Genomic DNA, 26,238 nt, shown 5'->3' with positions numbered 1-26,238 from the left:
TTTATGAACCAAATATTTTTATAGCTAGAGAAAAACTGTACGATCTTCTAAATACTTTTGTCAACGTTATGAGAGATTGCTTTGGTCTCCTCTAGTGGCCAATCCTATTGATATTTTTAGCTTATTTGGCCATTTGTATCATAGTCCTTATCCGAATGCTTAATTTAGGACCATATTTGTTAGAATATGCTCTAAAAATAGTTTTTAAATACCACCAAAAAATGTACGATGTGGTGAAGCCGCATTATCGGGAACATATTGACTGTAAAAGAGGGTGAAATTGTCCAAATATGAACGATAATTATATGTCTGGCAACCCGTTGTGACAGTCATGTGACCATCCCAGAATACTTCAAAATGGCGGACTGACAGGTAGTGATGGTAGGTATTTGTTAGTTTTTAAAGGTAAATTTAAACTTAAAATGTCAATGCTTTGACAGTTTGTATAAAAAAGTATCCGACTGTTCTTACTATATTTCTTCAAAGATTTTGTAGAAAAAAAAAATCTGTCGTTTTGCCTTAAAATTGCTATGGAAAGCCTGCCATGACACTTTTGCCACGATAGCATTAATGCCAACAAGCCACTCAATATATTTCAACAATTATAAACTAATATATGTTCTTTTGCTCAAATTAAATTCTATTTGTGTTATTTATCATTATTAATAATTTTATTTTGGGTGAAATATTATATTATCTTCGGTTGAAGCAGTACTCAAAATATGTAGAATGTGCATACCAAGCCATAAACATCTAAATATATTTGCATATCTCAATGGAACATAATCAAGACAGTTTAATAGAAAAAATCCATTCCATTTATTTACCGGTAATTTAACTTCGAATCAACCTTTTTTTTTTGGACATGTATACAATGAAATATTTCCTATGTCACCCTTTATCCTTTATTATATTCAATAAAGTCATGTCACCCAGAATACTTACCAAATATTACAGTATGTGGCAAAAGAACAAAACAATACCACACGTTTTACTACTGGTTTTACTTGAAACAGTAACATAAAACATTTTAAAGGGTACAAAAAGTATAACTAAACAGGTAGGTCAAATCAGGTGACTTAATACCTGAATGCGCAGACTCATTAGTACACTAGGAAACAATGTACAATAAAATCTAAAAACGTTGTTTAGCCTATGTTCAGGTCTGGTTGTTAAAAAATATAATATTCATTTCTCAAACATAACATCTTTACATTACCTGCATGTGATGTTTAAAGGCCTACTGAAACCCACTACTACCGACCACGCAGTCTGATAGTTTATATATCTATGATGAAATCTTAACATTGCAACACATGCCAATACGGCCGGGTTAACTTATAAACTGGAATTTTAAATGACCCACTAAACTTCCGGTTGAAAACGTCTATATATGATGACGTATGCGCGTGACGTCAATCGTTGAAACGGAAGTATTGGTACCCCATTGAATCCAATACAAAAAAGCTCTGTTTTCATCTCAAAATTCCACAGTATTCTGGACATCTGTGTTGGTGAATCTTTTGCAATTTGTTTAATGAACAATGAAGACTGCAAAGAAGAAAGTTGTAGGTGGAATCGGTGTATTAGCGGCTGGCTGTAGCAACACAACCAGGAGGACTTTGACTTGGATATCAGACGCGCTAGCCGACGCTAGCCGACGCTAGCCGCCGACCGCACAGATGATCGGGTGAAGTCCTTCGTCCTTCCGTCGATCGCTGGAACGCAGGTGAGCATGGGTGTTGATGAGCAGATGAGGGCTGTGAGGTCCCGTTGCTAAGTTAGCTTCAATGGCGTCGTTAGCAACAGCATTGCTAAGCTTCGCCAAGCTGGGAATTATTAACCGTGTAGTTACATGTCCATGGTTTAATAGTATTGTTGATCTTCTGTCTATCCTTCCAGTCAGGGATTTATTTATTTTGTTTCTATCTGCATTTGAGCCCGATGGTATCACGTTAGCTCAGTAGCTAAAGAGCTTCGCTGATGTATTGTCGTGGAGATAAAAGTCACTGTGAATGTCCATTTCGCGTTCTCGGCTCTCATTTTCAAGAGGATATAGTATCGGAGGTGGTTTAAAATACAAATCCGTGATCCACAATAGAAAAAGGAGAAAGTGTGGAATCCAATGAACCCTTGTACCTAAGTTACGGTCAGAGCGAAAAAAGATACGTCCTGCACTGCACTGTAGTCCTTCACTCTCACTTTCCTCATCCACGAATCTTTCATCCTCGCTCAAATTAATGGGGTAATCGTCGCTTTCTCGGTCCGAATCTCTCTCGCTGCATCGTAAACAATGGGGAAATGTGAGGAGTCCTTCCTCCGGTGACGTCACGCAACTTACGGTCCAGGCAAGGCTTTTTTTTATCAGCGACCAAAAGTTTGCACTTTTATCGTCGTTGTTCTCTACTAAAGCCTTTCAGCAAAAATATGGCAATATCGCAAAATGATCAAGTATGACACATAGAATGGATCTGCTATCCCCGTTTAAATTTTAAAAAATCATTTCAGTAGGCCTTTAAGGTGACTGTATGGTAACATGTTCAATGCGACACTTTTATAAGGCTAGAATGTAAAACGTCCTTTTGAATCCAGCAAATTAAAAACGAAAGTTAAAGTACCCATGATTGTCACACACACACTAGGTGTGGCAAAAGTATTTCCCTGCATTTGACTCATCAACCTTGATCACCCCCTGGGAGGTGAGGGGAGCAGTGAGCAGCAGCATTCGCCGCGCCCGGTAATCATTTTTGGTGATCTAACCCCCAATTCCAACCCTTGATGCAGTCCACCAAACAAAACAATAATTCCTCCTCTTGCCTACATCAGTTCATCTGAGCTGGAGGTACCAGGCAAGAGAGCGCACTCTTGTCTTCTGCCTCTTTTCCGCCTCTTCTTTGCAATTTGCAGGCTCCTACGAATAACATCTGTAAGACACAATCACATAAGATAAAGAATAATATTTTTTCATATCATCTAAATCAGTGTTTCTTAACCACTTGTGGCAGTATTGACAATCTCAAATTTGGTAAACGCAAAAATGATGACTACAGTCATGAAACTGTGTTTTAATTTGCACTTCAGTTTTTTTATTAATTTAGTTAGAATGTATTTATTTTAGAACAGTGTGATTGCATGTAAATGTCCCTTCTTTTGCAGTATTTTGTTTTGTAATCAGCCTGATCTAAGCTTTGATCAGTGGCGTGCCGTCACTAGAGGCAGGGGAGGCGGGGCCTCACCTGCCATCATGGAAAGAAAAAAAAAGTAAAAAGAAAAAAAATAATAATTAAATTGTTATATGTATCCGGTGATTATACTAAAGTTATTTTCCATTTAACTTCACCAGTTTTAGATTATTTTTATTTTTATTTTCACATTTGCCGTTCAAATACTGAGAAGAGACGGTGCGGTGATCAGCAGCCAGTTGAGGCACGTCACTCAGTTGTGCCTCAACATGGATTGTGCACAATGACTCGGCTAACTGCTGGCCTGCTGTGCAGTGAGACCGTATTGCTATATGAATTATATTATACATTTCCATAGTTTAGTTAGCTGAGGTATATAATGTACAGTGTACTTTGTCAACAACTGCATGTGTGTAACCTATTTCTTGTGCTGAGCGATCATAAAACTGGAGGCTCGTCTCATAACCCCGCCTCCTGGTGCCAAGCACCTCCGCCGCAGAATTCACCGCCCGACGGGAGCGCCGCAGCCACACCAACCAAAGCCCACACCCAAACCCTCCACGTGCAAGACCGAATCCACCCAAAAAAAGTCACTTAAGAAGCCAAAAAGTGCAAAAACAACAATGCTCGGAGCCGCGAACGACCGCAGGGACACAACATTAGGTACACCTGCACTGCAGGTTCATATGTTTTTAAATTTGACTGTGATGATGCAGTCGTGCCTCACCAGACATTAACCTCACCGCACGCCACTGGCTTTGATAATATACTTTGTAATTAACACTTGGTTTCCTATTATTTGACAAAGTTTATCCAGTTAAACTATAATTGGATATAATTAGAGATGTCCGATAATATTATCGGCCGATAAATGCTTTAAAATGTAATATCGGAAATTATCGGTATCGGTTTTAAAAAGTAAAATTAATGACTTTTTAAAACGCCGCTGTACGGAGCGGTACATATCCGGTAAAACACGGACGTAGAGTATACTCTGGACTGAAGCTGTGTGCCTTCATTGTTTTTGTTGCTGTTGTTTTGAGGCATGTTTAAAAAAAATTAAAAATAATGCACTTTGTGAAAGTCAAAGTATAGTATTTCCCATAGTTGTAGGGGTTCCAGGATTATGTCAGGAAGAGCATGTCCCAAATTCCAAGCTGCTGTTTTGAGGCATGTTAAAAAAAAAAAAAAAGCACTTTGTGACTTCAATAATAAATATGGCAGTGCCATGTTGGCATTTTGTTCCATAACTGGAGTTGAAGTTGTTCTCTTATTTTGGAAAACCTTGTTTTTGATTGATTGATTGAAACTTGTATTAGTAGATTGCACAGTACAGTACATATTCCGTACAATTGACCACTAAATGGTAACACCAAATACGTTTTTCAACTTGTTTAAGTCGGGGTCCACGTTAATCAATTCATGGTAAAGTTACATTGTTTAATGCATCCAGCGGGGCATCACAACAAAATTAGGCATAATAATGTGTTAATTCCATGACTGTATATATCGGTATCGGTTGATATCGGAATCGGTAATTAAGAGTTGGACAATATTGGATATCGGCAAAAAAGCCATTATCGGACATCTCTAGATATAATTGAATACGATTACATTCAGGAGTAAGATTACTATTTCAGTGTTAGACTTTGAGTGTTCTGTAGTGGAAACGTTGGGCCCTAAGGTTAAAAAGGTTAAGAACCCCTGATCTAAATTGTTGACACATTTGTTAAAATACAAGGATATGTGATAAGTATACCTACTGTGTGCTCCAGCCAACTAAAAGACCACTGTGAACATGAAAAGGGTTTCTAATGTGTACAAACCTGCCACACTGTCATAGTCCTGCCGTGTGTCGTGCCAGTAGAGACTAGGCATGGTCCTCCAGTGGCGGTAGAGGCGTGTGTGCAACACAGACAGCGTGAGGAGAACCAGCAAGAAGCCCAGTGCCGCTGCAGCCCACACCGCCTCATCGGACCTGGGGTGCCTCAGCAAGCCGTTGCCTGCAAGCGAGGCCCGGCCCTTAGAGTCTTCCTTGCAAGCACACTGTTGGTCTTGGATGCAGCTACCACAGTCAGGTAAGTAATTCACTACCGCTGGTTTGGAGTGTTTTGAGGGTGGAGGCCCGTCTTGTCTTTTTAATAAATAAGTGTCATCTTTGTCCATCTCTCTTTCTCTTACGTCTACTTCTGTACTATCCAGCACTTGTCTTTCTGCAGTGGGGCCATATCTCGCTGGCTCGCTCTGTTCCAAGGAGCCTTTAACTTGAGCACTGGCACTGTGTTCGGGAACCCTGAGTGGTGTCTTGTGTGTAGCCCCTGGCATGTTTGGGGGCCAGGCTGAGAAAGCCTGATTTTGCATCTTGGTGGCAGATGTTGCATCCCTCAGGCCATGGCCTGTAAAAGCTATTGGAGGTCCTTGAGTGCTGTTGTGGTCTAAAGGGTCCTCAGGATTATTGGTGGTGGTTTTCAGTTTTGGCTTTGCCAAAAAATCGAGTGCCTGAGTTGTACCGTTTGCTTTTATAGTCGTCATTGCAACCTTCTTCAGTTCGAACCGGATAGCAGCTCTTTTTTGCCGCTTCCTTGATTCCCTGTTTCTGTTCTTAAGCTGGGAATCTTTTCTTGCCTGGAGCGTTTCTTTCAGCCACAACGAGATGATCCGCTCACAGCATTGCCCCACAGACTCCTGGGGATTTGAACGAACAGCTACTTAGAAACGTCTACTCAAGGTTATTGTATCCTTCTGAAAATTACATAAATAATACAACTCCTGGCAAAGATTATGGAATCTCCATACTTGGAGGATGTCCATACAGTTGTTTAATTTTGGTAGAAAAAAAGCAGACAACAGACATGTATATATATATTATACATATATAATATAATAACATGATGTATCAGTATATTTTATATACTTTAAGAAAATGGATGGATGGATGGATATATTGTATTCATAATATGTAAATATTACATATATGTTATATTTTATATTGCTACTATGGTACATTTTTAGTCTACTTTATACCTTTGTTTTCGCCCTCTTTTTGTGCCCTTGTGTGCACAATCATTTCCATCCTTTGTAACTCAGCTACTTTGTGGAACAATTTCCCTTGCGGATCGATAAAGTTTGTCTAAGTCTAATGACACAAACCTATAGTCATTTCAAATTGCAACTTTCTTGCTTTAAGAGACACTAAAAAAAACATTAATTGTGGTAGGTAGTAACAGTTTAACTGTTAGATCAAGAAGAGTGGAAAAAAAGCTTAAATCACTCATTCTGAAGAAAACTATGGAATCATGTAAAACAAACAAACTGTGCACTACTAGTACTTTGTTGCACCACTTCTGGCTTTTACAACATCTTGCAGTCACTGAGGCATGGACGAGTGACAAAAATTACTCTTCATCAATCTTTCTCCAACTTTCTCTGATTGATCAGCTTTGCAGGTTGGAGTACTGTGATGGACAATTTTCACCACAGATTTCCATTGGCTTGAGACCCAGAATATTTGCAGGACATAACATTGACCTTATGTATCTTTTATTAAGGAAAGTATTTACCGTTTTTGCTCTACGGCAAGATGAATTATCATCTTGAAAAAATATGTCATCATCCCCAAACATCTTTCGATTGATGGAATAGGAAAAGTGTCCAAAATGTAAACGTGTGCATTTATTGAAGATGTAATGACAGTTATCTCCCCAGTGCCATTACCTGACATGCAGCCCCATATCATCAATGACTGTGGAAATGTGCATGTTGTCTTCATAAATCTCATTGGAATGACACCAAACAAAATTTCCAACATCATCCCCCTGCCCAATGCAGATTTACGATTCATCACTTAATATGACTTTCATCCCGTCATCCATAGTCCTCCATTGCTTTTCCTCAGCCCATTGAAACCTTGTTGTTTTATGTTTAAGAGTTAATAACGGCTTTTGTTTAAATTTTTTGTGTTTAAATCTTATTTCCTTCAAGTGGTTTCTTAAAGTTCTGTCACAGACGACGACTAGAGTTTTTGCTCATTTGTTCTTCTTTTGTTTTGTTGTGCATTTTTTGTTTTCAAGACATATTTTAAGTTTTCTGTTATGAAGCTTTGATACTTTCCTTGGTTTACCAATATTGCCTTTTACAACCTTCCAATCTTGTTTGTACTTGGCCCTGTCACGCCAAATTTCTTCCCCCTACAAACGCCCCCCCCCCCCCCCCCCCCCCCCCCATTTACTTCCGGGGCTGCGTCCAATAAAGTCACAAAGTTGCCGGGGGTCCTTAACTGGCACGCGACTGTCCTGTTTTGCGCCTGTACAAAAAAAAAACAATAATCAATTTCTTCAGATTCCAGCAGCTGTCAAAGACGAAGTATCCTTCCAGCGACGGACAGTCAAAGCCGAAGTGCTATCGATCGCTGTCAATGACATGACGTAAGAGAAAACATGACCACGGAAGTAAATGAGGGGCGGGGGTCTGTAGGGGGGAAGAAATTTGGTGTGACAGCCCACATTTTAGATAGCTGAGAGTGAACAATCAACATCTTTTGCAACATTGCGTGACATTGTATCTTCTTGAAGAAGTTTGGTAATCCCCTTTTGTTTCATTGACATCTCTCGTGTTGGAGCCATGATTCATATCAATCCACCTGTGCAACAGCTCTCCAAGGTGTAGACACTCCATTTTAACTGCAGACTAATGAACAGATTTAAACAGATGCAAGTGTTAGCTTTGAAAATGAAAATTCAGAGGGTGATACAAAAAATGTTTTCCCCAGAATTGAGTGATTTTATATTTTTTTCACTCTGCTTGATCTAAAAATGAAACTGTCACTGAATACCACAATTTATATTCTTGATTTATTTCAGTGTTTATTAAAGCCAGAAAGTTGCAATTTCAATTTGTTGTAGTTTTGAGTCATGTATGTTATCTGTTTTTTTTTTAAATACAAAATTAAACAACTGAATAAACATCCTCAATTGTGTTTTTTACAGGGGTTGCACATGATGAATGTGCACAAATTGACAGACAATCAATGATAATAGAACCATTTCTAAACAAACTACAAAAGCTAATTCGGCTGCTGACGTATGCGTCCGGTTGTATTATTTTCTCAAAATTAATATGAAGTCTATGTAATGGAGGCTAGTCAGTGTGGCTGTGCCAGGTGTTAGTAAACCCCACTCCCTGACGACTTCAAGTGTGCTGGCTGCCAAGTTACACAGCCCAGGCTTATGGCTCAGTGGTCAGCACACTCGCCTCTCATGCGGGCGACCAGCTTCTTCTCCCTTTGCGGAATGAGATAAAGGCAGCAGGCCAAACCACCTGAGTTACATCTACTTGCTAATTTACTATAATTGGTTACATTCAGCCGTAACATGGTTTTATCTATACTTCTGTTAAAATGTAATTCTACATTTTAATTACATTCAGTTGTTTCGATATGTTACATTCGTTTTAAGTGACACAAAAAAATGTGGGTATCGACCCAATACCAAGTCGACCAGTATTGGTTATAATATGTTCAAACTCATTGAATGGTTAATTTTTTTAAATCACAATTATAATCAGACAAAAACCGAGGATGGTGGTGTAACAATATCAAATATTCAAATTATTACATTATTCCCTTATTTACATCCAAATTTTGAGCAAAATAATGTCAATTGCGCAAAATAACTTACCATAAGAAAACACTACTATTGGTTCAGATTTCAATCCTTTGTGTTTTGCCCTTAAAGTCCCACTGTGTCCAAGGAATATTTTTTTGTGTGTATACTAGAGATGCGCGGTTTGCGGACACAACCGCGGATAATCCGCGGGTCGGGCGGATGCATGACGAAAAAAATAGATTTTAAATAGATTCGGGCGGGTGGTGGTTGAACCAATTCAGAAAAAAAATAATACATAGTTAAATGTTGTTACCCACATACAAAAAACGAGCAGCACTCTGCTGCTGCAGCTGTCACGCGAAATTTCTTCCCCCCTACAAAAGCCCCCCCCCCATTTACTTCCGGGGCTGCGTCCAATAAAGTCACAAAGTTGCCGGGGGTCCTTAACCCGCACGCGACTGTCCTGTTTCGCGCCTGTACAAAAAAAAAACAATAATCGATTTCTTCAGATTCCAGCAGCTGTCAAAGACGAAGTATCCTTCCAGCGACGGGCAGTCTTAGCCGAAGTGCTACGGATCGCTGTCAATGACCACGGAAGTAAATGGGGGGGGTTAAGGTTTTTGTAGGGGGAAGATATTTGGCGTGACAGCTGCAGCAGTGCCTGATGAATAATTGCCTGTTTCAAAGAGTGCTGCTCGTTTTTCGTATGTGGGTAACAACATTTAACTATGTATTTTTTGGCACGCATTGAATGTCTCTGCTGCATTGGATCAGTTTCCTTTCTTTAACAGGAATGCCTTGCATCGTCTATATTAGATACATAACAACGGGTGGGTGGCGGGTGGCGGGCGGTTGTGGTTTTGATAAAATGTTAGTTCGGGTGGATGGCGGGTGGATGACAACTTTTGTGATGCGGTTGCGGATGAAATAATTGCCTATCCGCGCATCTCTAGTGTAAACAATACCTAACACAACAAAAAACAATTGTAAAAATGAAACAAATATTACTGTAGTATTGACATACAGATATTGGGGACGGCGTGGCGTCCTGATGGGTCGTGGTTAGGGCCTTGCATGGCAGCTCCCGCCATCAGTGTGTGAACGTGCGTGTGAATGGGTGAATGTGGAAATAGTGTCAAAGCGCTTTGAGTACCTTGAAGGTAGAAAAGCGTTATACAAACTCTAGAACCATCTCCCTCTCCATGTGACACAGGGCCCTTCTTTGGCTACTTTTAAGACCCTTCTTAAAACCCATTTTTATTCACTGGCTTTTAACCAAGCATGAGACTTTAAACTTTTTTGAACTGTTTTTAACTTTCTAACTGCTTTTTATCTAACAAATTGTTCTTAGGGTAATTTGTATTTGTTTTTTCAATTTGTATTTTACTTCTGTTTTAAATGTTATTTTTTAGTCTGTCCTTGACTCCTTTGCCTCTATTTGTTTGTGGTGTACAGCCCTTTGTTCTTCAACTGTGGTTGTTTTTAAAGGGCTTTATAAATAAAGTTGGTATGGTATGGTATGGTACAAGTATAACCCATTTACCATATTACAATTGGTATTGTTACTTCCAACATTTGTATCAATCAACTCACCGCTGTTCATATTCACAAGATCTAGCTTAGTGGTTAGCATGGCTTCTCCTATACTCCTACAAGGTGTTGTGTAGCTTGTTTAACTATTACATGTCCTCTAGTAATAATGATACAATGGAGGTAAAGATTAGTGACTTAGAAACCTTCATGCACTGTGGAGGGACGTTAGTCGCTAGCTTGCTAGCACGCATGCTACATTGTGTTGAGAACACAGCTGTTTGTTTATCGCAGTGAAATTTGCAGGACAAAGCAATAGCTTGCTTATCAACATGCATTATCACAATACAGCCATGGAATAAAAATCGGCATCCATATTTATATAATTTAAAATCGTATATCGTGCAACCCTAGTTATATATATGTTATAGACACACATTTTTACAGTGTTTGCATGGAAATGGACCGGCAGCTGTTTACAGTGTTGATGTGAGTGGATAGACCAATGTTTAAACTCTTTGTATACATGAATAATAAATAAATTGCGTTTTGTGAATGTCAATGGAAAGGCATGTGACTGTGAACAGATTTCCGATGTTAATAAACATACACATTTTTACAGTATGTGCGCATGACGTAAATGGACTTAGGATATTTACATTGTGTGTATGTGAAGTGACAGACATACGTTTACATTGGGTGTGTTTGAGTGAGAATGATTGTGTGTGCTTGCGTGTATGTGTGTGTGAGAAAGGTCACGGACATGTTTATCTAATGCGTGTATGTAAATAGACAGCTGTGTTTGTACTGTATGTGAATAGTCAGACAAACTGTTTTGTGTATGTGGATGATAGATTGCCTTACATGTATGTAAATTAAAGGAGCCATATGTAAGAATTGCATGTCAAGTCATCATTAAATGGCCCTGATATGTCAAAAGGCATTAATAGATCATGTTCTTTTCAAATACCTTTAACTGATAACAGTAGTTCAGCCAGGATATGCTCATTTCAAAATTAGATTTACAGCCCCCAAATCGTGTTATTGTTTTCATTTCGATGTCCCTTCCCTCCACCGTTTCAACCAATTAGAAAGTCTGTGAGTGTGTTACATCCAGGTTGCTTGTTACGCACCGCCATCTTCGTCTAGCTACTGCCACTGGTAAAGTTACTAAACATGTCAGACCTTAGTAAATCTAAAAAGCCTTGTTACGATTCTCAACATATTTATGACAAAGCCAGGAACAAAACGAGGATTTGTATCAGGGATGCCTTTGAAAGATGGAGACGATTAAAGGCGGAGAAGATATTTTCATCTGATGCCAAACTTGCTCATTTCCTCCTTGATAGGTAAGTAAGGCATTTACGTTTTCTTATTAATTGTTTTATTTGATTGATTGAAACTTTTATTAGTAGATTGCACAGTACAGTACATATTCCGTACAATTGACCACTAAATGGTAACACCCGAATAAGTTTTTCAACTTGTTTAAGTCGGGGTCCACGTAAATCAATTCATGGTATAAATGGAAAATGGACATTTCAATTGCCTAGCATGCTAGCCCGGTCAATGGGAGCATACGTATAGCCCAGTTCGATGACACATCGACATACAGGCTAACGGGGGATATATATGCCCGTTATCCTGTATGTCGATGTGTAATTGAACTGACAGGGCAAAATATATTTTCAACAAATAAAACCTATGCAGATATGGGTAGTCTCAATGCCTATTTCGTTCTCAATATGCATACATGCTGAGGAAATGGGTTCCAACATTATCACGGCTGTTATTGCAATGTGAAACGTATGGTGACAGCCAAATCACATGATAAAATAATTCCTCATTTGTATTTGCATATTGTGGACTACATGTACCAAGTTATATGGCAATCTGAAACATTTGAAACAGTAGCCTATTGGCTCTTTAGTTTTGGGCGTACATTAGGCTGCTAAGCATGCTTTACTTATTTTCACCAGTATAACCCTTGCTAGCGTTGGTTGTAGCCCGTTTTAGTCTTTGTTTTAGTGTACTTTATACCTGCATTATCCTTTCAATCCTTTGTAACGGAGCTGCTGTGTGGAACAATTTCCCTTGTGGATCAATAAAGTTTGTCTAAGTCCAAGTTTTCTGATAGTACTGACAATAACCCTATGTCGGTCCTACAGCGTAGGACTCCTCTTTCACCATTTGAAGTTCCTTGGAGTAGCCCAGTCGATCGAGCTGGATTCGGCTGCGTATCTGTCAACCGAGGTCAGGGACAGGGGGAGGAGACTACACTATTTTGACCTTGATTGCAGTACCATTTCTGGACAGATTCTTACATATGGCTCCTTTATAAATACATTTTTTGTATCTGAAATGATAGACTGATGTATTTAAGTTAAAGGGGAACTGCACTTTTTTTTGGAATATTGCCTATGGTTTACAATCTTTATGAGGGACAAGAATACAAAAATTTTACTCTTTCTTATTGCATTTTCACATGTAAAAATCGGCTTTTTCTTGGTGGCTAGCAATGCAGCTAATGGTAGCAATCAATACTACTTCTAAATCACTTTAAAAATGTATTAAAAACCGTCAACAATACTTCATTTACGTTCTGTAACATGCATGATGACCAAACTGCATAGCAACATTGTTACTGTAAGAGCGAACACTGAGGAACTCTTTTTGTCGCATAGTAACACATTGGAGTGCTACGGTATTAGCTGTAAAAGCTAGCTATGGCAGGAGATAACCTAGCAACTGCGTCAACACGAAACGCGTTTGAGTTTGGACTGCAAAAGACAATGCGATAAGACACTAATCGGTACTGATTGAAAAACATGAACAATCATTTTACAGTATCTGTAAAGTATTAGCTCACAATTCTTGTTTTGTTTGTACACAGCTAGGCAGACAGTAAATGCTGTCTGTCATGATACACACAGCACGTAAATCATGAAGTGTGACTCACTCAATGGACAGTTGTTTGTTTGGTCCAGCTGACCGGGGACGTTTTTTCTGGTTTATTTGGGTAAGCACTCCATTTATGTCGAAATAGCATGGCTTCAAATTCCACATTTTGCAGCGTCGATACGCTTTAGCCTCACTCTCTTGGCTTCCGTCTGCTCTCGTACTCTCTTCTAGAAGCGGTAGTTTATCCTTCGTATATTCAGATTCAAATAAGATAAGGTTGTGAGTCCTCACTTGACCAAAAATAGTCGTCTTCGTTGTCTATTACCAAGTCTGCCATGATTAAAAAGCCTACTCGTCTTTGTTTCCGGAAGTAGGACACATAGTTGTTGCCAGAAGTCAGAAGTGTGCTGCTATGGAAATGGAAATAAATGCGTTGAGAAATTAGTTACGGCAATGCTTAAAATTATCAAAATACGGCAAATATTGTACATATTACATATTGTTATGAACGTGTCTGTTCCTACATTATAAATAGACTTGCAGTGTGTATACATAACTTTGATGGAGGGTTTTGAAAGCTACAATAGTGACTTCCATTGGCTGCATCTTCCGAGTGTTTATCATCTTTGCACCCCCCCTCCCTGAAAAAGACATATGTGTTCATGTCTCCCATAATGATTGTGAACGATTGGCAAAATTCCAAAAAAAAGTGCAGTTCCCCTTTAATGATATACGAATGGCATTATGTGTAAATGGCCAAATACAATCTGTGAGTGCAGTGTGTTCATATGTGAATGGACAGACACATTAAATTATATGTATGTTAATGGTTAGATGTTTGCTGTGCATTTGTGAGTATGAATGGATAGACATGTTTTGGGTATGTGAATGATGAATTGCATTATCCATCCATCCATCCATTTTCCACCACTTGTCCCTTTCGGGGTCGCGGCGTGCTGGAGCCTATCCCAGCTGCATTCGGGTGGAAGGCTGGGTACACCCTGGACAAGTTGCCGCTTGGTCGCAGGGCCAACACAGATAGACAACATTCACACTCACATTCACAAATTAGGGCCAATTTAGTGTTGCCACATTATGTGTATGATAGTAGACCGTTGTTTACAAGACGTGTACGTGAATGGACATGTGTTTCCAATGTTAGTATGTGAATAGATACACGTTTTGGGTATGTGACTGCAGTATATACAGTATAGTCAAGTCTCCTTTATAGTAATACCTTGGGCTCGGTCTGTCCTTCCTTTCCATGCGTGTGCTTCTGTTCAGATGACAGGGTCAACAGCAGGTTGTATTTTCCACGGATCCGTTCACTTGTGGTCATCGTGCTCTGCAGCCAATGACAAACGTCTAAAGATGCGGCGGTGGACAGCTCCAACGTTCGCCCCCAAGACACCAACGCTATTGGCTAAACACATAATAGACAATATTGCAAATAAGTGCCTTAGTGCTTCAAACGACTAGAAATCAATCCACTACAAATGTATTATCTTTAAAAGTCTACCTTAGTCAAAAAATAAAGAAACAACCACAGCAGCACTCGCTGCTCGTGGAGAAGAGCAATACATAGTTTTATGTTACTGAGTCTCTAAAAATGCCCATTAAGACCAGGAAAAGTCGCTAGATTTGTTGCTAAAGGCTAAGAGTCTATAGAGGGTTCTGAATATTCGCTAAGTTGGCAACACTGATCCAGCCGACCTACTTCTTATTCTTTGGCAGACATAGTGCGTATGAGGTGTGTTAAAAAGATGCCATCTACTGAACGGAGTTGTAATGACAAGCTGTATTCACAGATGGTGCCATTATAATGTGTTTATGAATGAGGGCGAAGAGCGAGCACCAAATCTATTTGTGGCAGTTTACCACAAAAAAAATCAACACAGTTAGACTAACACTGGTGTTAAACTCATTTATAATAGGGATGTTCCTATCAGGGTTTTATGCTGCCGATGCTGACCATCAGTGAGTGAGATCGGCCAATACCAATACCTATACGATGTATAAACTACATTTTTGTATTTATAGTGAGTGCTGTTGACAGTTTAACAATATCAGCACAAAATTGAAACTACTTCCTTATAGTCTTTTATTAGATACAATTGTTTGAGTAAAACAAAGTCAATAGTACACAATAACTTAACAAAAGCAAAAACTACAACCTAATAAACACTGGTTTTTGCCCTCAAAGTCATCCTGTGTCCAAGAAATTATTCCTTGGGTTTGTAAACATTAAGAAAAAAAAAATACACTAAATATTTGGTATCAGCACCACTAATTTGTGGAATCGATCTATGGTGTTATACTTGTGTCTTAATTTTGAGGTCGCAAAGAAAGATTTACAAGGACAGAAAAATATATTTTGCAAGCACAAACCTCAAAAAACTCAAGCGAAGAATAAAAAATGTTTGAGTGAATATAAATGTATTTTGTGCACATTAAAAGTGTTTGCATGTTTGCTAATAACACTCAATAAATACTGCTGTCTGCAATCAGACCGAGGCGCTCTCACTGTGTATGAAAACACATAATTAGCTGTTAACCTCTTGTCATCCGGGCGACAAAAAATAAATACAATGTCAGCCAGAGGCGATCAGAATTTAAATAAATTAATCAACAATGGCGATTACATACTTTTCACAAAAATTGTCCGATACCGATTGATTAGTACATTCCTAACTGAAATTCATTCATTCATTCATTCATTCATTTTTATTTGTCTCCTTCATTGATGTGCATCTTTGATAGACAATTATACCACAATTATTCAGTTACACCGTTACACACCAATGCCTGAGAAGGAGCAGGATGAAGAAAAATCTTATATTTTCCTGCCCCCTTCACATAATACATAGTCTTACTTAATGATATGTGAACCAACAATTACATCTAAATATAACGAAAACAAAACAAAACAAAACAAAACAAAAAAAACACAAGTGCAAAACTTCATGAAGTACAAACCGAACAAAAATACAAAAGAAGTAATATACAGGTACACCTCACAGGATGATACAAAACAGATACAAAACCAGGCAAAAAACAAGTAAATTAATAAATATAAAGCAAAATGTAAACACTTATGGCTGTCCATATGATTTTATTGTTCTGTCTTTATATATTTTTTTCAATTTGAATATATTTTTACAATCTTTTATCTCATTATAAAGAGAATTCCATAGTTTAACCCCCACCACTGATATACACATTTGTTTTAAAGTTGTCCTTGAATACTGATGTTGGAAATGACCTTTTCTTCTATGCTCTTCATTCTCAGAAGTGATGACAAACATTTTTTGTAAATTTGCTGGTAATGTTTTGCTTTTAGCCTTAAACATGACACATAATGTCTGTAACTTTACTAGCTCCTGTAATTTCAATAAACCTGAATTAATGAATAATATGTTAGTGTGTTCTAAGTAATCTACTTTATGAATAATCCTTATAGCTCTTTTCTGTAGTTGATACAATGCCTTTATGTTACTCTTATATGTGTTCCCCCACACTTCCACACAGTAGTTGATATATGGCAATATAAGTGCACAATACAATATACGCATTGCCCTATAATCTAACACATATTTTACCTTATTTAATATAAAAATACTCTTAGACATCTTTTTCCGCAGATGTGCAATATGAGATTTCCATGTCAGACCGTCATCCAGTATCACTCCTAAAAATCTAAGTTCAGAAACCCTTTCAATATCTATTCCATTTATTGACAATTTGATCGTTTCCTCCCTTTTCCTCTTACAAAAAATCATGAACTTTGTTTTTTCTACATTTAATGATAATTTATTGGCATCAAACCATCTCTTAAGTTTAATCATTTCCTGTTCAATAATTTTTGATAATGCTTTTAAGTCGTGTCCCGAACTATAAAAGTTGGTGTCGTCCGCAAATAATACAAATTTCAATAACTTTGATACCTCACATATATCATTAATATATAAAATAAACAATTTTGGTCCCAAAACCGAACCTTGTGGAATTCCACATTCAATCCTCATTTGTTCAGATGTATTACCCATAAAATCCACAAACTCTTGTCTATTATCTAAATAACTTCTTAGCCAGTCTAAAACTACTCCTCTCACACCAAATGAATACAACTTGGACAATAATATAGAATGATCTATAGTATCAAATGCTTTTTTAAGATCGATAAATACCCCTATAGTGTATTTCTTATTATCAGTTGCTGTTGCTATATCCTCAATTATATTCATTACAGCTGAAGCAGTGGATCTATTGGTCCGGAATCCATACTGGCTCTCACTCAACAGCATGTTCTTTTCAATAAAACTATCTAATTTTTTTACAAATATTTTTTCAATTATTTTAGAAAATTGTGACAGTAGTGACACTGGTCTGTAATTAGTGAATCTATGTTTATCTCCCGTTTTAAAGAGTGGAATTACCTTTGCTACCTTCATTTTATTTGGAAAGGTCCCTGTTTGAAAAGAAAGATTAAAAATATAACAAAGAGGTTTGATGATACAGTCAATAGTCTTTTTTACAATTATCATGTCTATACCATCACTGTCTGTTGATGTCTTATTTTTCAGTTTTGTTACCACCGATACAATTTCATTTTCACTAACATCTCCTAGAAGCATGGACTGTAGCACTTTGCTTCCCCCTCTCCATCCACTCTGTATATCTTTATGTTCTCCAATACTCTCTGCCAATTTGGGTCCAACATTCACAAAAAAAGAGTTGAATCCGTTTGCCACTTCATTCATATTTGTTATCATCTTATTATCCTCATTGATAAAATGGCTTGGTGGGTTTGTAGGCCCAGATGTTTTTCCTATTACCTTGTTCAGAATATTCCAAGTTCCTTTGATATTGTTTTTATTTTTTTCTAGTAAATTATTATAATATTCTCTTTTTGCTTGTCTCATTATTGTTATCAATTTGTTTTTGTAAACCTTATATTTTGTTTCAGCATCCTTTGTTTTTACTTTTATGAAATCTCTATAAAGTTTGTTTTTCTTTTTACAAGCATTCTGTAGTCCCTTTATAATCCAAGGCTTTTTATTGTAGCTGTCTCTTTGTTTCCATACATTCGGACAATGCTTTTCATACAATGATAAATATATATTAAGAAAAGCCTCATATGCAGCATTTGCTTCTCCCCCATACACCTCATTCCAGTCTGTTTCAAATAAGTCCTTCCTAAACCTATTTATTGCCTCTTCAGTTCTTTTCCTTACATATCTATGAGTTTTTTCCTCCCTCTTTTTATCAATTGTACAGTCATAAGTAAGAAACACAGGTAAGTGGTCACTTATATCATTAATTACTAGTCCACTTTTTATATTATTTTTTATGTCATTTATAAAGATGTGATCAATTAACGTTGCACAATTTGTCGTTATTCTACTGGGTTTGGTGATCAATGGATAAAGCCCTCTACTATATACCACATCCAAGAAGTCTCTTGTTGATTTATTTCTGGGTGAGCTTAGCAGATCTATGTTATAGTCGCCACACATGACAAATGTTTTATTTTCCTTCACCTTACACAATAATTCTTCCAAACTATCATTAAATGCTTCTACTTTAGACCCATTAATTAACTCTTAAACAAGATGGATATTTCTGAAAAACGATAACTTGGGAGTTTTAATGCAAAAATTGTATTTTATGATGTTTACTAACGTTGACTTTTTTTACATGTATTAATTGCATTTGTAAACACAAGATGTCAAGTATTCATTACATCTTAGCGATGAGATGTGTTGTATACAAGTACATTTTTGCATACTCCATATACTGGGAGTTTTAAGTAGTCTTTTAATTGTTTTGAAATGTATATGAACATCGATCAACTGAACTGTTTTCTTAAATATGGGTAATAAAAAATAAAAATAAAATTCTGTACACCTCAAGTCAAAAACACCTTAAACTACTTTCATACATAATACAGTTTGTTTTCTATATTGCACACCTTATCTCTTATATGTACTGTATACATAGAAGCAACATGCTGCACTCCCACAACAAAATACTAGCTTGCTCTGTTTAATTCAGTAAAACATCTACAGTACATGTGCAAAAGCATGACTTTATTTAACAACCCAGTAATTTGTTGACAAAATTTGAAAGGCAATATATAATATAAATACATTTTGTTTATTAAGTTAAAGTTAAAGTGCCAATGATTGTCACACACACCAGGTGTGGCGAAATTAGTCTCTGCATTTGACCCATCACCCTTGATCACCCCCAGGGAGGCGAGGGGAGCAGTGAACAGCAGTGGGCAGCAGCGGTGGCCGCGCCCGGGAATCATTTTGGTGATTTAACCCCCAATTCCAACCCTTGATGCTGAGTGCCAAGCAGGGAGGTAATGGGTCCCATTTTTTATAGTCTTTGGTATGACTCGGCCGGGGTTTGAACTCACAACCTACCGATCTCAGATTTGAAAGGCAATATATAATATAAATACATTTTGTTTATCTTATGTTCATAGCTTAACTGTGCTCATTCCGCCTTTGTGTTTAGGCAATGAGGTATGTTTCCTGACCGTGGATTCACTGAGCCATGGATGTGGGCTGATGATGTAGTCAGGCAGACAGGAGTTGGCCAGGATGGACAGAAAGAGCCGCTCGCTGACAGCAGCACAGGGATGATAGAGCAATACAGCAGCTTCATGCTGGAAACACACAACAAACACAACCAAAAGGAGGTAGTATTGACAATTTACTGAAGAACAGCACTGACTTATCACAAATCAAAGGTCATAAAGCCAGAATCATACTGATTTTAAAAGGGTAATAATATGTCTGAGCTACATTAGGTCCAAGGTCACATTATCACCTATAATACAAAGCTTACACAATATCTGTTTTTAGCATTTTTTTATATATATAAAAATATTTAATATGGGCCCCGCATAGTTTGACTCTTCAACATGCGGCCGTTAGTGGAAACAGTTTGGACATCCCTGAACTGAAAGTATCAAAAGTATCGATATTTTTATTTGAGAATCGATATTAGAGCACAAAGATCTGGTAACGGTGGTATTGAAACTTCAGTATTGATCCACACGTTCAGTACAATCAACAATGATCACACTTTTGTCCTCATGCGGCTGTGATTAACACTGATTAGTGTATCTGTGATGGAAAGATGGCACTCACATGCAGATTATTGAGCCAGCGTTGAGGGGGGCAGTACAAATACTCGCCGCTCTCTGCTTTGACCGGCCTGTATGCACCACTGAAACACACATGTACATTGTCACACAACAGGAGAAACGATACATTTTTGCATGAATGCTAAAAGTGGTGCCCCGAAATAAAGGACAAAAACAAAGCATATTATAGCCATCCACAGGCACAAGTGTTTCTCGGCACAGTTTTACCTGTTAGGGATCTTGTGGTGGTAGGAAATAGGCTTATCCATGCAGATCCGCCTGGCGGGCTGTTAAAAGAAATGTGGTCACATTTAATTTGTTCAACAAGTTGAAAGAGTAAGCCATCAAAAAGCCTAATGTCATGTACAGGGTGAGGCGAACAATGACGATGGAGTGCCTTTTGAAAAGCGTCTTTTTGTTCATTGTCATTTGCTTAAAATGCATTGGGTTGTTGTTTGACTTTAACAAGAGGCCGTGCCATGTTGCACATCAAGGGTCAGGGAAAATTCAATGAAGGCAGCGCCTTTCGAAACAGTGGTGTGTGTGTTTACTCACCTCCGGATCATACACTGTGTCAACACTTGGGAGCCTCTGAAGAGTAAAAAATGGAACAGTAGTCAAACATCTGGAGCAGCAGCATGAAATGTGAGGTGTTTGTCGCCCCGCACATGGCCAAATTGTCATGGGGTGGTTCTTGTGTTGAAACTAAGTGGTACCTCAACATAAGAGTCCCCCAACTGAAGAGAGTTAGGAGATACAAGCTGTCTCTCAGATAATTGTTATGCTTTGAGTTGCAAGCAAAAATTTGAGTTACAAACATCCACGCCATTAGTTGGCATAGCAAATGCCACAATAGACCTTCCAGTTTTACTCACTCGCATTAGCTTATAGCATACATACTGCAGTTAAGTCATAATAAGCAATTTGAGCCTATCACTGCTGGTCTGCAGCATACTGCTGCAGACTCAGTCTAATGCCAGCCAAGAATGTTAAAATCCTATCTACACATGTTCAAACTTTTTGACTTGGGAGCTACATTAAACTACAAATATTTGGCCTTGGGCCGATGGCGACTGCATGTAAAGTAAAAACATATATATAGAATATACATGTATATGTGTCAGTGTTTCCCATAAACTGCCAAGATACCTGTGGCGGTGGGGGCGTGGTCACCATGACATCATCGAGTGATTTGCATAATTTACTACAATTATATGATTTTCTCTAAAAAGGCTAAAAAAATGTACACTTACTAATTAATAATAACAGTTTTGTTTTAAACGTCCATCCATCCATCCATCCATCCATCCATTTTACAATATAATTACAACACTGTATGTACATATTTATATACAGATTTGAACAATAAGTTATTCACTGAAATATATTTATTAATTGTGGTTCTTACAAAAAATATATCTTATAAAAATATAAAAGCTAAAATGTCTCTTAAAGCTCGGCCCCTTTAATTAGTGCATACTAAATAATTTAACTTTAGCCTACTACTACAACCATATTATTTACCAGCAACATAAAGTGAAACAGAGGCAGAGGTGTCCTGCCACAGTCAGTAACAAATAAACAGAAAACAGTAGTGGTGGTAGATAGACACAAAGCTTCATTAAACATCTGATCCACTGAACAAAGAGCTCCAAAAATCTTGATCCTACACTTCTCTTTTGTAAAGTAAATCTGAACAGCCGATATGGGCATCTACATCAACTATATGATTTGCCTGAGAAGCTGGACAGGACCAAAAAAATAAAATAAATAAATAAATAAAAAATTAAAACATTTAAAAAAATTATAATTTTTTTGTGGCGGCCTTAATTCTTTCGTGGCGGGCCGCCACAAATAAATGAATGTGTGGGAAACACTGTGTGTACAACCTATATTAATATAATGGATATATAATCAATGATTAATACAATTGGATATTAAGATTATGTGAAAGATCGACTCCTACCTTGTTTACTTCCGTGACGAACTCCTTGAAGTTTTGTAATTAATCAGAAATATCAAGCAACTAAAATGTGCCCAACATGGATAAGTGTGGTGAGAGTGTTTTGCATTTTTCCTATCCTGCATTGTAATGGATTTAACTGGGTGTAATTTTGAATTTTGTATAGTGCTTGGACATTTTTTTTAATAATATCCACCAAGTTCAGTGGGCACGTTGTGTTTATGTGTGACGATGTTTGTTGACTTTTCTGTGTTGGTTGGATTTTTTTTGCGCCATGAGTAGGGAAGGTTGTTTGGATTGGGTTATATAGGTTTATGCTGTGCTGTGCACACTTCACAGTTTTACACCTGATTTACTCATGTTGTCCCGAAGATGGTGGAAAAGTTGTAGCAATTCAGATTCCTTAATAAACTCATGGATGTTTCGCGGGCCACACAGAAGACGCCAGCGGACCGTAGTTTGGACACCCCTACTCTAATGTAAATGCTAAAAATGTTAATCGTATTACTTCATAAAACTGCTGCAATTGTTAGTAGTGTATTCTATTGTATTGTTTTGTACAATATTTATATAAAATTGTGTTTCTCTTTTTAAAACGCATGTTACATGTTAAAATTGTGCTATTTCATGGGAGCCAAGCACCAATGAAGTTGATGTCAATACATTTCAGTGGGAGACATTGATTTGGGACTACTTTGAGTTGAGTTTGAGTTTATTTCGCACATGCATGCATGCATACAACATGATACATCACAATTTCCAGTTTCTCTATTCAACATGTTCGAAAAGGAGTAGGAAGAAGCAGAGCTTATTTAATCCTACCCCTTTTCCTTTACATAGCAGTTGCTAAAACTTTTGTTCACTTCCTGTTCTCAATTTATTCACGATATACTCCATAAGTAATAAGAATAAATATAAATAAATAAATAATTGGTGAAGTAAGTTATATTTCATATGGTGAGATGAGTAAGATTATCTTGAAAATTAATGGATGGATGAGATAAATTTATCATGGTTCTTCTTCTTTGTACTTTGTAAACACTTTAAGTTTGAAGAGTTTCTTGAAGTCGATCATATTAGTACATTGTTTGATTTCTTTGCTTAATCCATTCCATAATTTAATTCCACATACTGATATACTGAAGGTCTTAAGTGTTGTACGTGCGTACAATTGTTTTAAATTACATTTTTATCTAAGAATATATTTCTCCTCTTGTTGAGAATAATTGTTGTATATTCTTGGGTGGCAGATTGTAGTTTGCTTTGTGTATCATTTTTGCTGTTTGCAAATTCACTATGTCGTGGAATTTCAGTATTTTTGATTCAATAATAAAGGGCTTGTATGTTCTCTATATCCAACATAATGTGTTATTCTAACTGATCTTTTTTGTAACAGCGTTAATGAATGAAGTGTACTTTTGTAGTTATTTCCCCATATTTCTACACAGGTCGCAAGAGCCATCCATCCATTTTCAACACAGCTTGTCCTCCTGGAGCCTATCTCGGCTGACTTTGGGTGAGAGGCGGGATGCACTGTGGACGGGTTTAAACTAGTATATCTTTAAAGATCACTGCAAGAGTGTAAACTCCAACTACATTATGTATAATAATTGTGTTACTTTTTTCTTTGAAAAGCCAGAATTGTAAGCATGTGTACCAAGATAATGATGATACCTACTGTATCCATGGTTACCTGAGTGGAGTCAGACCAGGCAGATACCGGACATGCCGTATAGGCAGCATCTAAAGGTAGGTCCCTTTCCAAAAATATCTACACAGATTAAATAGTCTCCAGTCAATTATTTTACACAATGCAATACACTTTATCAGTGGAAACGCGCTCACCTTCCCATTGTCACATGATGAGTTGTGGTACTCAGACACAGTGCATCGACCCAAACACAACGACAGAGCGGCCAGCACGGTCACCGTGTGGGTCGGCATGCTTGTCAGTCACGCAGGTGGAAGAAAGAGCTCCATGAAGTGGCGTCAACAACGCACAAAGACAATGAAAACAGTCCGAAACATAAATATTCCTTGAGTTTAAAAAAGTAAGTTTATCAAGACGTCGTCCGTGTCCCACTCGGTAGTGCGAGACGGCTCCTACATAAGAACACTAAAGAGTCGTTAACTTTAAAAATACAGTATAGCGGTCACTCATAAACGTCAACAACGGAAGTGATTTCTCTGAACTTTCAGAATACACACAACTATTAGTACATGGGTTTGGTTTAATTAATAATATGAATTGTTCATGGGTGTACTTGCTCATATTATTCTTTAATGGCATATTTTAGTGTTTTTTTCACCAAACAAAATTGAATATGCAAATCTGTTTTAGATGTACAAGCTGCTTCTGGACTTTTATTTTGGTAAAACAGTTGGAATTCTGGAACGACATTAATCGAAACCTGCTTCAATACGGAAGTTGAAAAGGAGTAATAGTTTTTCGCATTTCATATTTAGTAGAAGACGGAGTAAGTAAAAACATATATATATACAAACAAACCTAAAAAATAAAAAAAATATTTGTTGTCAAATAAACTATTTGCTGACTGAGTTTGCCGCAGTGTTCAGGGTTAGCATGACGGTTTCATTTATCCTTTGCTTTAGCAACACAATAATACTTTATGGTCATGTCGCCCATTATCTAATGTACAACTGCCATCCATCTATCCATTTTCTACCGCTTGTGCCTTTCGGGGTCGCGGGGGGTGCTGGAGCCTATCTCAACTTGTCTGTGCATAACATTTCAGCGCTAGTATTACACCAGCTTAGTAAGAAATAGCACCAAACTAATTTTTTACGGGTTTTGACCACAGACATACACCAGCACGTCACCACAGGCAGAGTAGCAGGCATTACCTGATGGCACAGGTAAAAGGCGACTTTTCAAAATAAAGGTAGCCAACTCATTTCATGTCTAACAAAACATATAACGAATCAGGTTTCATCATCCCAGACGTTTAATGGTATAAAAATATTGTGTTTAGTACACCTAATATACATTTTCTAGTCGTTTTTCAATAGTGGTAGTTTTATTTTAATTTATTTTGAAATTCCCCATGCTCTGCCCAACTTTGCAAATACTTAAAGACCCAACCCTATCATTCATTCTGTGTGCACTCACACCTATGTTGTTAAACCTGGACCTAGGGTGTGTTTGAGGAGACTTCTCCAAGGGAGAAGGGTGGGAAAACATGGATTACACTTTCACTAAAGGTTTGCTAATTGCTTTTATACTTGCCTTTTTAGTTTGAGAGGTGAAAAAACATGTAAATCTACTCAACAACTATTTCAGGAGTAATATTGATGAGTATTTAGTAGGTGCATGTGTATAATGATTTGACATAACACAGGTTACACAGTCCAGTGGGTGTTTCTGCGGTCTGTTGTGAGGAGTGGCACATCATATATTTGTTCCCTATTAATTTATTTGGTAGGGGTGCACAAAAAATCGCTCCACATTTGAAACCCGATTCTTATTCATACTAGTTCTAAATTGATTCATAATTTTCAAAATTGGATTAATTTTTATTTTTTTTATATTAAGAATACATTTTTAAAAATAAGTTTTTAGCCCAACTTATGTGCAACCATAAATAGTTTTTATAACCTGCTTACTGTTTCATTACAATTATTATACCAAATAATACATTGTGAGAGTCGGTTTGGATCGAGAATCGTGTTGAATCAAGAATCGATTCTGAATCGAATTGTCACTCGGATCGATTCGTTAGGTGCCCAAATATTCACACCCCTCGTAATCAACTTTCAATAACTGTAATTGTTAAAAAGTATAGTATGAAAATGAGGTAGTGCAGCCATATGATGTCCTTTGTTGTATAGAAGTATTTCCTCATGTTGGAAATTGAAGAATTTGAATCCAGAGTCTATCCA

The 26,238-nt window shown here is 37.4% G+C and overlaps 2 protein-coding genes and 1 long non-coding RNA gene across 5 annotated transcripts in view; 2 read left to right on the top strand and 1 right to left on the bottom strand.

The window, feature by feature from the left end:
* The first annotated feature begins 365 nt into the window (after positions 1-365).
* LOC133663529 (uncharacterized) lies at positions 366-24,074 on the top strand. Its single transcript, XR_009828364.1, has 6 exons — positions 366-381; positions 5,026-5,260; positions 19,470-19,583; positions 19,742-19,925; positions 23,787-23,854; positions 23,974-24,074. It is a non-coding gene; the product is annotated as an uncharacterized LOC133663529 (long non-coding RNA).
* On the bottom strand, positions 818-24,503 carry tp53i13 (tumor protein p53 inducible protein 13). Of its 2 annotated transcripts, none has more exons than XM_062068061.1 (9): positions 24,184-24,503; positions 24,017-24,109; positions 20,931-20,966; positions 20,604-20,662; positions 20,380-20,458; positions 19,764-19,892; positions 14,454-14,639; positions 5,009-5,867; positions 818-2,924 (listed from the first exon to the last, which is right to left on the bottom strand). In XM_062068061.1, the coding sequence occupies exons 1-9, from the start codon at positions 24,280-24,282 to the stop codon at positions 2,818-2,820; spliced, it is 1,647 nt and encodes a 548-aa protein (XP_061924045.1). In that variant the 5' UTR covers positions 24,283-24,503; the 3' UTR covers positions 818-2,817. The 2 variants fall into 2 exon arrangements, with proteins under 2 accessions (XP_061924045.1, XP_061924046.1); XM_062068062.1 differs by having other exon boundaries at positions 24,032-24,109.
* A 940-nt stretch (positions 24,504-25,443) lies between these two features.
* The window catches only part of LOC133663527 (dentin sialophosphoprotein), a 28,670-nt gene continuing 27,875 nt past the window's right edge, over positions 25,444-26,238 (top strand). For both annotated transcript variants that reach the window (XM_062068059.1, XM_062068058.1), the window contains exon 1: positions 25,444-25,560. In XM_062068059.1, the coding sequence (XP_061924043.1) occupies positions 25,539-25,560 (22 nt within the window). In that variant the 5' untranslated portion in view covers positions 25,444-25,538. The remainder of the gene's footprint in view (positions 25,561-26,238) is intronic.

The sequence above is a fragment of the Entelurus aequoreus genome, linkage group LG13 (genome assembly GCF_033978785.1).
Source record: "Entelurus aequoreus isolate RoL-2023_Sb linkage group LG13, RoL_Eaeq_v1.1, whole genome shotgun sequence".
Classification (NCBI taxonomy): domain Eukaryota; kingdom Metazoa; phylum Chordata; class Actinopteri; order Syngnathiformes; family Syngnathidae; genus Entelurus; species Entelurus aequoreus.
The sequence above is the reverse complement of the archived record's forward strand: the minus strand, read 5'-3'. Positions and strand labels throughout refer to the sequence as shown.